General features: G+C 44.2%; 1 protein-coding gene across 3 annotated transcripts in view; it reads right to left on the reverse strand.

Moving 5' to 3' along the window:
• Positions 1–12,658, reverse strand: part of TAF1 (TATA-box binding protein associated factor 1) — an 85,863-nt gene that overhangs the window by 54,256 nt on the left and 18,949 nt on the right. For all 3 annotated transcript variants that reach the window (XM_041000500.1, XM_041000481.1, XM_041000491.1), the window contains exons 19-21: positions 3,102–3,251; positions 2,807–2,926; positions 1,055–1,230 (exon numbers count right to left, since the gene is read on the reverse strand). In XM_041000500.1, coding sequence (XP_040856434.1) covers positions 1,055–1,230; positions 2,807–2,926; positions 3,102–3,251 — 446 coding nt within the window. The remainder of the gene's footprint in view (positions 1–1,054; positions 1,231–2,806; positions 2,927–3,101; positions 3,252–12,658) is intronic.

Consider the following 12,658-nt stretch of genomic DNA (forward strand, 5'->3'; position numbering starts at 1 on the left):
GAAAGAGAAACAAAGATCTTCCATCTGCTGGCTCACTCACAAATGGCTACAATAGCCAATGCGGGAACAGGTGAAAGCCAGAATCCAGAAACTGCATCTGGGTCTCCCATGTTGGTGGCACATGGGCCATCTTCTGGGGCTTTCCCAGGTGCATTAGTAGGCAGCTGTATCCTAAGAAGAGCAGCTAGGACTTGAACCAGTTTCAGTTTCTACTTAGAATGCCAGCATCACAGGCAGCAGCTTAAGTTGCTATTCAGTGCCACAATGTCGGCCCCAACAAGGAAGGTTTAAAAAACTCATTCACAATTCCTGGAAACAACTTGAGAAACAAATCGGTACACTAGTTGTTTGCAAATAGCATATTACTATTCTCTCAGAACTATGCTTTCAGAAAATAAGTCTACCACTATTACCATGGTTCTGGCTCAAGGCCCAAGTAGGCTCCGAGAGCTTCAATGGGACCTAGAGCTTGAGACTAGCACTTCTGGCCATTCAAAATCTTTGCAGGAAACTGGTACTCTAGTGATATCATTATTAAAGGACACCCATCTTGACATTTCAGATACCCGACCTGACAGTCTCATCAAAAATTTAGTTGATGTGCTCGCTTCGACAGCACATATATACAAAAATTTAGTTGACTACCTCTTTCAGCATAAAAACAGTGTCAAGGGTGTTCAACGTGTGGTACAGTAGGTTAAGCTGCCACCTGCAATGCCAGCATCCCATATGAGCACCAGCTCAATTCCCAACTGCTCCACTACTGGTTCAACTGCCTGCTAACAGGCCTGGGAAACAACAAAGACAGCTCAAGAGCTTGGGCCCCTGTCATCCATGTGGGAGACCTGGATGGAATTCCAGCCTACTGGCTTCCCTGGCCCAGCCCTAGTCCACTGAGGCCACTTGGGGAATAAACAAACCAATGAATGGAAAATCTGTCACGTTCTCACAATAAATTCACCTTTCAAAAACTAAATATTTGCATCTTTTCTTAAACAGTAGTGTCTATGACCCCTCCCTTCTCCAGCTTGGATTTTTAGCAATGTTAATATACTTGTTCTGCAGGTCAAAGATGCGCTGACATTCCTCTTTATAACGTTCTTGATGCTCAGCCACAGAAAACCTTGATCCACGGGCAAATTTACTCATGGGTCCTTCTCCAGAGCGGGCCTGTTCTGTTGACATTGTGCGCACCACATCAATCACTTCCCAGCGGGACAACTTTTTAATCTAAGAGAAAACACATCCACAAATATACCCATACAAACCACTTAGAGATTTCAAAATGTAAATCAAGGCACTCAATAAGAGATAGTACAACAATAAAAATCATCCTGAGGGTTTAGTGCAGTAGTATGGCACGTTAAGCTGCCATCCTGCAATACCAGCATCCATACATGACCTGGTTCAAGTTCCTGTTGCTCCGTTTCCAACATGGGTCACCGCTTATGTGCCTGGAAAAGCAGCAAATATTCCAAGGACTTGCACCTTTGCCATCCATGTGGGAGACCCAGAGAAGCTCCTGATTTCAGCTTGGCCCAGCCCTTGGCTATTATAGTCACAGGGAAGTAAGCCAATGGATGGAAGCTATCTTCTCTGTCTCTCCTTCCTACTCACTTTGACTTTCAAATAAATAAATAATTTTTTTACAAAGGTCATCTTGGGGGCCCAGCCTGATAGCCTACTGCCTAAATCCTCGCCTTGTTTCCGCCAAGATCCCATATGGGCTTCAGTTTGTGTCCCAGCAGCTCCACTTCTCATCCAGCTCCCTGCTTGTGGCCTGGGAAAGCAGCATAGGATGGCTTAAAGCCTTGGGACCTTGCACCCACGTGGTGGGATACCTGAAAGAATCTCATGGCTCCTGGCTTCAGATCGACTCAACTCTGGCCATTGAGATCTTGGGCCAATGAAGGGACATAGCAAGTAAAGCCACCATCTTGGACACCAGCATGTCATATGGGTGCGGGTCAGTCCCTGCTTCTCCACTTTCAATCCAGCTCCCTGGTAATGTGTCTGAGAAAAGCAGCAGAGGATAAACAAGTGTTTGAGCCCCTTCCACTTACAAGGGAGACTTGGATAAAGCTCCTGCACCTGTCTTTGGTCTGGCTCAGCCCTAGCCATTGCAAGCACCAGTGTAATGAACAGACAGATGATCTCTCTCTCTCTCTTTCCCTCCCTCTTTCCACAACTAACTTTCTTTTTTCTTAAATTTTATTGTTTATAATGATTACATGGTTGATCAGGGTGGGAAGGAACAAGGTTTAGGGAAAATTGCGTGAACTTATTCTTTCCAAATTTGCTATTTCTTCTTGTTGTTTCTGGGGGAAGGGGAGAGACAAAGGGGAAACCACTCTTCAGTTTCCAAGCGTCCTAGTTCCCAGGGATGAGGAACTGCCACCTCATATCAACCCAGGGTCTCCATGTGTACATATTCCGAGGCTTCTGCCCAAGTGGTTTGGATAGTTCAGAAATGTTATCGATTTCATCAATTCAAGGATGAAGCCACCCTCCCGATGTACATTGGCTGACATAGCAATCCTCAAATTCCCATTCACTGAGATGTTTTGCTGTCATTGTTTGACTTGGGTAATTCTACAACTAACTTTCAAATAAACTTTTTTACTTAAGGACATCATCTTAAAGCAGATTAAACAGAAAATTCTTAAAAAGCTAAAAATGACAAGATCTGGAGTACAGCAAATTACACTAGAAAGTTCTCTAGACAGTTTCTTACATCTGCTTTGCAGCCTTCCTTGTTCAATCTAACATATTTAGGAATCTTTAAATTGTCCTTTCCAGCACCTACCTCTTCTTCTGGCACACCAAATTTACGCAGAAGCTGCTTGGCATTTTTCAGAGAAAGGCGACGAAGGTCTGCATCTGTTCCTGTCACTGTCTTCTTCACTGGCTGAGGCTCCTTATCGTCCTAGATCAAAGAAAGAGTGGGAGTCTTAGGGCTCCTTAGAATCTTCGCAGTCAATATTTATATTATTCTGCCACCTTAACCTCTCTCCAGGCTTTCCACTCCATTCATCTCTGCTCTTTAACCCCCATTTCTTCTTCCACTGATTTTTTGTTAAAAGAAACTCAGACAATCTCACCTTCTGTTGTGTTGGTTTGTTTGGAATCTTCACATAGGAGAATCCTTCACCACACCCTGTGGGATCTGCCACCCCAGTGACCTCCAGAAGACACTTGCCCTTCATAGCAGCAATGAATGCCCTAGTTGTATTCCAAGGAGCAGTGCGAACCTGAAACACAGGAAAAGACAGAAAAAGATAGTTTCTCAGAGCTATAGAAACTAAGTGTTGAGTATCTAACTGCTGCCTAGAATAGAAGCAACATAATGAATGATTTCATGGTTTCTTATATTGGCCACAAAGATCAACAATAAAATATGGCTGCCTAAACTCAAGTTCTTCTTTCCTATGACATTAAAATCATGGTATCTAGAAGTCAAAAGTTCAGCCAGGGTGGGGGCCTTACAGCAGGGTAAGCCATCACTTGCAGCACCTGCATCCTATATGGGTGCCAGTTCAAGTTCTGTCTGCTCCTCTTCCAACACACTCCCCTGATAATATGCCTGGTAAAGCAACGGAAAATGGTAAAATTGCTTGGACCCTTGCACTCATATGGGAGACCTGAAAGAAGTTCCTGGTTTCTGTCTTGAGACTGGTCCAGCTCTGGCCTTTGTGGGGAGTGAATCAGTGGAACCAAACTCTCTGCCTCTGTACCTCAAATAAAAATAAGTACATCTTTACCAAAAAAAAAAAAAAAACCAAAAAACACACAAAAAAAAAACCTTCAGACAGGATACAGGGTTAAAGTAAGAGGAAAAGCGACATCTCTTCAGCCTCGTATCTTTTGGGCTTTATTGAGTATTCTGAAAGCATTAAACCAGTCCTCATGACATACAAACTTATGAGTAATGAATTGACCAGCACAGTAGCCTAGCAGCTAAAGTCCTCGCCTTGTACATGCCAGGATCCCATATAGGTGTCAATTTATGTCCCGGTGGTCCCACTTCCCATTCAGCTCCCTACTTACCGCCTGGCAGTCAAGGATGGCCCAAAGCCGTGGGACCCTGCACCCATGTGGGAGACCTGTAAAAAGCTCCGGGCTCCTGTTTTAAGATCAGATCAGCTCTGATTATTGTGCTCACTTGGCGAGTGAACTATTGGACGGAAGATCTTCGTCTCTGTCTCTCCTCCTCTCTGTATATCTGACTTTCCAATAAAAATAAATAAATCTTTAAAAAGAGTAATGATTACATTTGACTGTTGAAATACTCAAATGGCTTCTTTAAAATATCACTATTATTCTCAGATGATCTACATGCTTTGCAAGTACTGGCCCCAATCCAAGCAGCACTAAATCAAAACCAATTTACCTCTGCTACTGATTTAGCCAAAAAGATCTGCCTGCTCCCAGGATCCCAAATTTTATTTACTGATCTTACAAAGCAGAAAATTGAGACAAGGGGGTCAATGTGTTTACCCACAAAAATCAGTTAAGAATATGCATGATTAACTAGAAAATGATCAATTCTCTATTCAAGATTCAATCCTTAATGCTATCATTTCTTAACTGAATTCTTAAACTCTGAAATTCTGATATGCAGTAGTTTTTCATTCCAACTTCAAATAGTACACTTAATAGTAGACTTAATCTTCTGGTGATTATTAAAATTACTCATTTAAATTTAACAAATATTCATGGAGTATCTATTACGTGCTATGTGCTACTTTTCATGAACCTCACAATTAGTGAGAGAAAAATAGACTAAGTTAAATACTATATAATCAACACCATGGCAGCAAACTTTAAGGTGTTATTTAAAGAAGGATGACCATTCCACCCAATATGAACCCAGAGTGGGAATGAGAATAACAACCAGGAAAATGTTCCAGGAAGACACACTTTGAGGGCCTGGTGATGGGGGCTCAACATGCTAATTCCCTACCTGCTAGTGCCAGCATTCCTCAGGGGCAAGAGTTTATGCCCAGGGTGCTCTAGCTCCCTGCTTACAGACTAGGAAGACACCAAAAATGGCTCAGGTCCTCGGAATCCTGTATCCACATGGGAGGCCAGAAGAAGCTCCTAGCTCCTAGCTTCGAATCTGCTCAGCTCTGGCCATTACAACCATCAGGCTGAAGATAACCTGTCTCTCCTCCTTTCTATATTTCTGCCTTCCAAATAAAAAATAAATAAAACTTAACAAAAAAATAAAATACAATCTGAAGATGAAATATGGTAGAAGGTTAAAGGGAAAAAAAGGAATTTCAGGAAGGGGCCATAACAGGTGCAAACATTTGGAAGACTGGTGCCAATGTTGTGGCGCAGCAAGCAAAGCTGTCACCTGCAATGCCAGCATCTCATATAGGTACCTGTTTGAATCTTATGTGCCCCACTTCCAATCCAGCTACCATTTAATATAAAGTGAAAAGCAGTGCAAGATGGCCCAACCGTTTTGGGCAACTATCATCTATGTGGGAGACTTGGAAGAAGCTCCTGGTCAATGCAGCCATGTGGGGAATGAACCAACAAATGGAAGATTTCTTTGTTTCTCAACTTTTTCAAGCACTAAAACAAACAAAACAAAACAAACAAAACAGAAGGGCCTGGCTCAGCAGCCCAGGTGGCTAAATTCTCACCTTGCATCCAGATCCCATATTGGTGCAGGTTCATGTCCCAGCTGCTCCACTACCCATCCAGCTCCCTGCCTGTGTTCTGGTAAAGCAGTAGAGGATGGCCCAAAGCCTTAGGACCCTGCATCCGTATGGGAGACCCGGAAGAGGCTCCTGGCTCCTGGCTTTGGATTGGCCCAGCTCCGGCCATTGCGGTCACTTGGGGAGTGAACCAGCAGACAGAGGATCTTTCTCTCTGTATCTCCTCTTTGTATATATACCTCTCCAAATAAATAAATAAACAAACAAATCTTTACCAAAAAAAAGAAAGCCATGCTGGAATAATGGGCAATTCATACACAGAAATGAATCTTAACCGATACCTTGCATCCTATGTAAAACTGCTGGAAGATGGATCTAAATACAGGATCCAAAACAAAATTTTTAGTAGAAAATATAAGAAACTGTGATTTGAGGTTAGACAAGTATTTCTTAGACAACTCACTGAGAAAGTAACAAAAAATACTGATAAGCCATACTTCAGTTTTCCATAAGACTATTAAGATAATTAAATATAAGCCACAGTAGCTAGAGTGTTGACACAGCAACCACTTGTAATCCAGCACACCATATCACAGTGCTGGTTCTAATTCCAGATATTTCACTTTCAATTCAGCTCCCTAACACTCTTGAGAAGGCAGCAGAAAATGGGCAAAGTACCTAGACCCCCTCCCATTCATGTGGGAGGCCAGGATGGAATTTTCAGACGTTGCAGCCATTTGGGGAGCAAAACAGAAAAAAAGATCTGTCTTGCCTTTCAAAAAATATTTAAAACTTAAAAAACAATAAGCTACAGACTGGGAGAAAATACTGTAAATCATACTCTTTATAACCAGCTTTCTAGGATGCATAAAGTGAGACTCCCAAAACTCAGTAAGAAAACAAGCACCCAACAACAAACTAAACATGGGGGCCGTGCTGTGATGGTTAGCGGCTGAGTCCTTGCCTTGCAAGCACTGGGATACCGTAAGTGTGCCAGTTCATGCCCCAGCAGCTCCACTTCCTATCCAGCTCCCTGTTTGTGGTCTGGGAAAGTAGTGGACGTTGGCCAAAAGCCTTAAGACCTGCACCAACATGGGAGATCCAGAAGAGGCTGGATCCAGAAGCTCCTGGCTTCGTATTGGCTCAGCTGCAGCCATTGTGGGCATTTGTACAGTGAATCAATAGACGGAAGATCTTTGTCTCTTCTCTGTTTATATGCGACATTCCAATAAAAAAATAAAATAAATCTTTAAAAACACAAATCAAAATAAATAACTTGTGCCTGGTGTGGTAGCCTACTGGCTAAAGTCCTTGCTTGCATGTGCCGGGATCCCATATGGGCGCCAGTTCATACCCCGGCTGCTCCACTTCCCATCCAGCTCCCTGCTTGTGGCCTGGGAAAGCAGTGGAGGGCGGCCCAAGGCCTTGGGACCCTGCATCTGACCCTGCACCTGCATGGGAGACCTGGAGGAAGTTCCTGACTCCTGACTTCGGATCGGTTCAGCACTGCCAATTGGAGCAACTTAGACAGTGTGCCAGAGGATAGAAGATCTTTCTCTGTCTTACCTCCCAATAAAAATAAACAAGCATTTTAAAATAAAAGATTAAAAAATAAAAAACTAAACGTGGGGCTGGCACAGTGGCTCAATAGGCTAATTCTCCAATTGCGAGCACTTCATCCCACACTGGCACTAGTTCCTGTCCCAGCTGCACCACTGCTAATCAAGCTTCCTGCTTGTGGACAGGGAAAGCAACAGAGGATGGTTGAGGGTCTTGTGAACCCTGCACTCATGTGGGAGATTCAGAAGAAGCCCCCGGCTCCTGACTTTGCATTGGCCCAGCTCCAGCTGTTGTGGCCATTTGAGGAGTGAACCACGGGATGGAAGACCTTTCTGCATCTCAAAATTGTGGGTTTCCCTATGGCTCATCTGACCTCGGAAGTGCAGCAACTCCCTTGAATACAACGCTGCCCCTGGAGAAGATGGAACCCTCAATGGAACCACCTCTAAGAACTGAAAAACTAAATTTGTTTAATATTCCGCTTGTTCCACTACAGGTTAGAAGTGCAGAGGAATTCTCCACCTTCTCAGAATGTCTGAGGAAGACTTTAAGTGTAACTTATTATTTATAGATAACAAATTCTTAACGGCCTTAGACATTAGAAAAATCATGAATTTTATGGCGGGATCCAAGAACAATTCTGACACCCTCTTACAAGGAGGTTGTGTGTACAGAGCAGGAGGAGACCTCAGGGTGGAACAGGAGGATAAGAGGAGGTCTGTGTCCTAGTCCCGGAGACTCCCGGAGGCCTCCCAAGTGCTTTCGCCACAGAAGCAATGGATACATCGTCGAGGATTGTCAGTGTGGCCACCAAGAACCATATACCGACTGCCTAGAAGATCACAGGGAATGTGAATGCCCTCATAGGCCGAGAACTCTGAGGTCAGTCATTTCCTATCGGATTTCCCACGTGGGATGGTAGCAGCCCCAAACCCTCTCACAGGGTCTGGTGACATCAGAACTACAGCCAGGAGCCCCAGGTGGTACTCAGAGATAAAAAGATTGTAAATTTCCTTCTGGACTCAGGAGAGGAGCTTTCTCTGGTCCTTATCTAGTTCCAGTCTTGGCTCCCAGGCCTCTCTTACATCGACCATCAGCATTGCTTGTGAGCCCCAAAATTAATTCAGATAGAGACTAATAAAGGTCAGCTAAGGGCCCGGTGCAATAGAGTAGTGGTTAAAGTCCTTGCCTTGAATGTCCGGGATCCCATATGGGCACCGGTTCTAATCCCGGTAGCCCTGCTTCCCATCTAGCTCCCTGCTTGTGGCCAGGGAAAGCAGCGGAGGACAGCCCCAAAGCTTTGGAACCCTGTACCCATGTGGGAGACCCAGAAGAGCTCCTGGCTCCTGGCTTTGGATTGGCTCAGCTCCAGCCGTTGCAGTCACTTGGGGAGTGATGGAGGATCTTACTCTCTATCTCTCCTCCTCTCTGTATATCTGCCTTTTGGTAAAAATAAATAAATCTTTTTAAAAAAATTAAAAATAAAGGTCAGCTGGTTGATAATCACACAGCTTGTACCTTACTGATCAGGCTTCCCATTTGGCTTTTCAGATAGACAGAGAGAGACATATAGATATAGAAAGTCTGGAACAGCCAGGGAAAAGGCCAACTAGCCTATAATCGCTCAGCCTGTACTGACTGGTCAGGCTCCCTATTTGCTTCTCCTGGACTTTACTAGGTAGGATGTAGAGTTAAATTCTTCCTCACTCACTGGGTTGTTGGGGATTTCCCTGCTCACCTGCCTAAAACTTTTCTATTCTTCAATTGTTAAAATGCAAAGTTCTGTAAAACCATGCTTAATCACTCTATACAGCAAAGTTTAAATTGTGGCTTAAGATTCTCCCAAAAAAGCTTTATCAATTTATGTCTGTTAATGCTAAACAAGATGTAACTGCATAGAAACTCTGATGTTAAGTTTGTACTCAGCTGTTATAGATATGATGGATGTTCCTTCCACTGTTCCTGTGCCACTCTGATTTAGGTTAAACTTAAAAACATGTTAGCTTGGGAGAAAAAAGTTTATAGCAGCAAGTTGTATATATATTAAAATTGAGATGCCAAGGAAGTAGTTACAGGATGTGGTTAAGAACTTGCATTTTCTAACATACTGGTCACTCAGTACCATGTTAATTAACTTCATGATACGGTTAATTTCAATGTTTCTTCCTGTTGTTGAAGTTGTGTAGTGACATCTCATTGGAGCAGATGATATTCTACCAGCTCCACTTTCAGACCAAGGATAGTCTCCCAATGAAACTGCTGAATTTATCTGGACAATAAGATGCTGAACTCTCCGCATGGTCCATGCCCGCAATGAAGGAAGCATGACTGAATACAATCTGTACTACTGTAACAATATGAAGGGATTCAATATGGGTGTGAGGGTTTGGAGAAGGGCTGGGGGAATCCCAGAGCCTATGAAACCAATTAAAAAAAAAAACAACAACAAGATTAAGGAATGAACAACAACATCCTTCCAAAGGCTCCCAGCAGGCAGGGCTGGGCCAGGCCAGAGCCAGGAGCTGAGAGCTCCCCCACGGGGGCTGTCCCCCTGCCACCTCCTGGGTGGACGGATGGACAGTAGCAGAGGAGAGCTAGAAGCTGAACCCAGGCGTTCTGCTGTGGGATTTGGGATTCCCACGTGGCGTCTTAGTCAGCATTCCACATGTCCACTCTGAACTCTATTATGTAAGTCACCTTTGGTCCAGCCAAATGAAGTGCTTCATACTGTATTCACCCTCTGTGTGCACAGCACTCCCTGCCTTGTGGTGCTGTAAACTCCGGGGTACCAAGGGCAGGTGCCTGGGCTTGGAAGGTCACTGTGCAGAAGTGAAGGCGCAGAGTGGACTTTTGGACCCATTCCTATGAGATGGCATCTGCTGACATTTGTAGGCTGAGACATTTTTGGTGCTACATGCGTAACTAAAAATCATGCAATCTATAAATCAAAACTCCACAGCCTCTGTACGCTTACAGGCACATGTGCCAGATGGTCACAGCACAATAAAAATCAGTGGGTTTGTTCTCTTTTCATTTGTGATTTTAAAAGTAAGCTTTGGGGGGCCTGGCGCCATGGCCTAGTGGCTAAAGTCCTCGCCTTGAACACACCAGGATCCCATATGGGTGCCGGTTCTAATCCCAGCAGCCCCACTTCCCATCCAGCTCCCTGCTTGTGGCCTGGGAAAGCAGTGAGGACGGCCCAAAGCCTTGGGACCCTGCACCCACATGGGAGAACCGGAAGAGCTCCTGGCTCCTGGCTTTGGATCGGCATAGCATCGGCTGTTGCGGTCACCTGGGGAGTGAATCATTGGATGGAAGATCTTTGTCACTGTCTCTCCTCCTCCCTGTATATCTGCCTTTCCAATGAAAATAAATAAATCTTAAAAAAAAAAAAAAAAGTAAGCTTTGGGGCCCAGCGCAGTGGCCTAAGGGCTAAAGTCCTTGCCTTGAATGCGTCAGGATCCCATATGGGCGCCGGTTCTAGTCCTGGCAGCCCCACTTCCCATCCAGCTCCCTGCCTGTGGCCTGGGAAAGCAGTCGAGGATGCCTTGGACCCTGCACCCGTGTGGGAGACCCGGATGAAGCTCCTGGCTTCTGGCTTTGGATAGGCTCAACTCCAGTCATTGCAGTCACTTGGGGAGTGATTCATCAGAAGGAAGATCTTCCTTGCTGTCTCTCCTCCCTCCTCCTCTCTGTATATCTGCCTTTGCAATAAAATAAATCTTTTTTAAAAAAGAAGAAAGGGAACTGACACACGTTACAACACAGCTGAACTGTGAGGATATCAGATTATTCACTAAGGACAATATCATCAGTCATTGAAGAAAAAAACTCTCGAGTCCAATTGTATCAGCTATCTGTAATAGTCAAACTCACAGAAACAGAGAATAGAACGGTGGCTGCAGGGCGGCTGAGGGCAAAGGAAAATCACAGGGAGCTGTTCTGCTCTTTGATTACAAAATAACGTGTGAACATACTGAATACCAATGAACTAAACTGTAGAGTATATACTATATTATTTCATTGACCTAAATTTCTAGAAAAGGCAAAGAAATCTACATTGCCAAAATCTAGATCACTAATTGTCACGGAACAGAGAAGGCAGAAGGAAAAAGGGAGGCAAAAAAAAAAAAAAAATAGGTTACAAAACTCCACCAAAAAAACTTTTAGGGGTAACAGACTTGTTTGTTATCTTGTTGCACGGATATCCTGGGTATAAGAGCAAGTCAAAATATAACAAATAGTATATGTAAAATATGTGGTTCACACCCTTTACCCCAGATGCAGGGGGAAAAATGTGGAAATAATAGTCTTACCCCCTTTCCTGTAGCCCTTGAACCTTTGTGCCCTAATCAACTATGCAAAGATTGTCAAAAATAAAAAAAAATAGTAGAATAAAACAATTTTAAAACAATATGTGGTTTATTACATTTAAAATTGATCATTGATCTCAAAAGCAACTTAAAAAAAAAGGATAAATGAGGGGGTTACCACTTGCAACACTGACATCCTATATGAAAGCAACAGTTTGGATTCTTTTTTTTTAAAGATTTATTTATTTTTATTACAAAGTCAGATATATAGAGAGAGGAGGAGAGATAGAAAGGAAGATTGTCCTTCTGATGATTCACTCCCCAAGTGAGCATTACGGCCAGTGCAGTGCCGATCTGAAGCCAGGAACCAGAGACTTCCTCTTCCAGGTCTCGCATCTGAGTGCAGGGTCCCAAGACTTTGGGCTGTCTTCCACTGCTTTCCCAGGCCACAAGCAGGGAGCTCAATGGGAAGTGGAGCTGCTGGGATTAGAACCGGTGCCCATATGGAATCCCAGCACGTTCAAGGTGAGGACTTTAGCCGCTTGGCCACAATGCCGGGCCCAACGGTTTGGATTCTATCCTGGCTACTTGGCTTCTAGTCCAGCTTCTAGCTAAAGAGCCTGGGAAAGCAGCAGAAGTAGGCCAAGTAGTAGGGCCCCTGACACTCACGTGGAAAATGATGTAGCTCCTGGCTTCAGCCTGGACCAGTCTTGGTTGTTACAACTCTTTGGGGAGTGAACCGGAGATGGAAGATTGGTTTCTTCCTCTCACTCTTTTCAAATTAGTATTTTAAAAAGGTGAAATGAGACATATTCACAAGAACTAATGTAAGGGCCTGGCGCAGTAGCCTAGTGACTAAAGTCCTTGTTTTGCAAGTTGCGAGATACCATACGGGCGCCAATTCATATCCCGGCAACTCCACTTCCCATCCAACTCCCTGTTTGTGGCCTGGGAAAATAGTCATGGATGCCCCAAAGCCCTGGGACCCTGCACCCGCATGGGAGACCAGGAAGAAACTCCAGCTCTTAACTTCGAAACGGCTCAGCTCCAGCTGTTGTGGCCACTAGGGGAGTGAGCCAGCTGATGGAAGGTCTTTCTTCTTGTATATCTTTTCTG

This window comes from Ochotona curzoniae, unplaced genomic scaffold (assembly GCF_017591425.1).
Source record: "Ochotona curzoniae isolate NIBS_2020 unplaced genomic scaffold, NIBS_Ocur_1.0 contig_1274, whole genome shotgun sequence".
NCBI classification, from domain to species: domain Eukaryota; kingdom Metazoa; phylum Chordata; class Mammalia; order Lagomorpha; family Ochotonidae; genus Ochotona; species Ochotona curzoniae.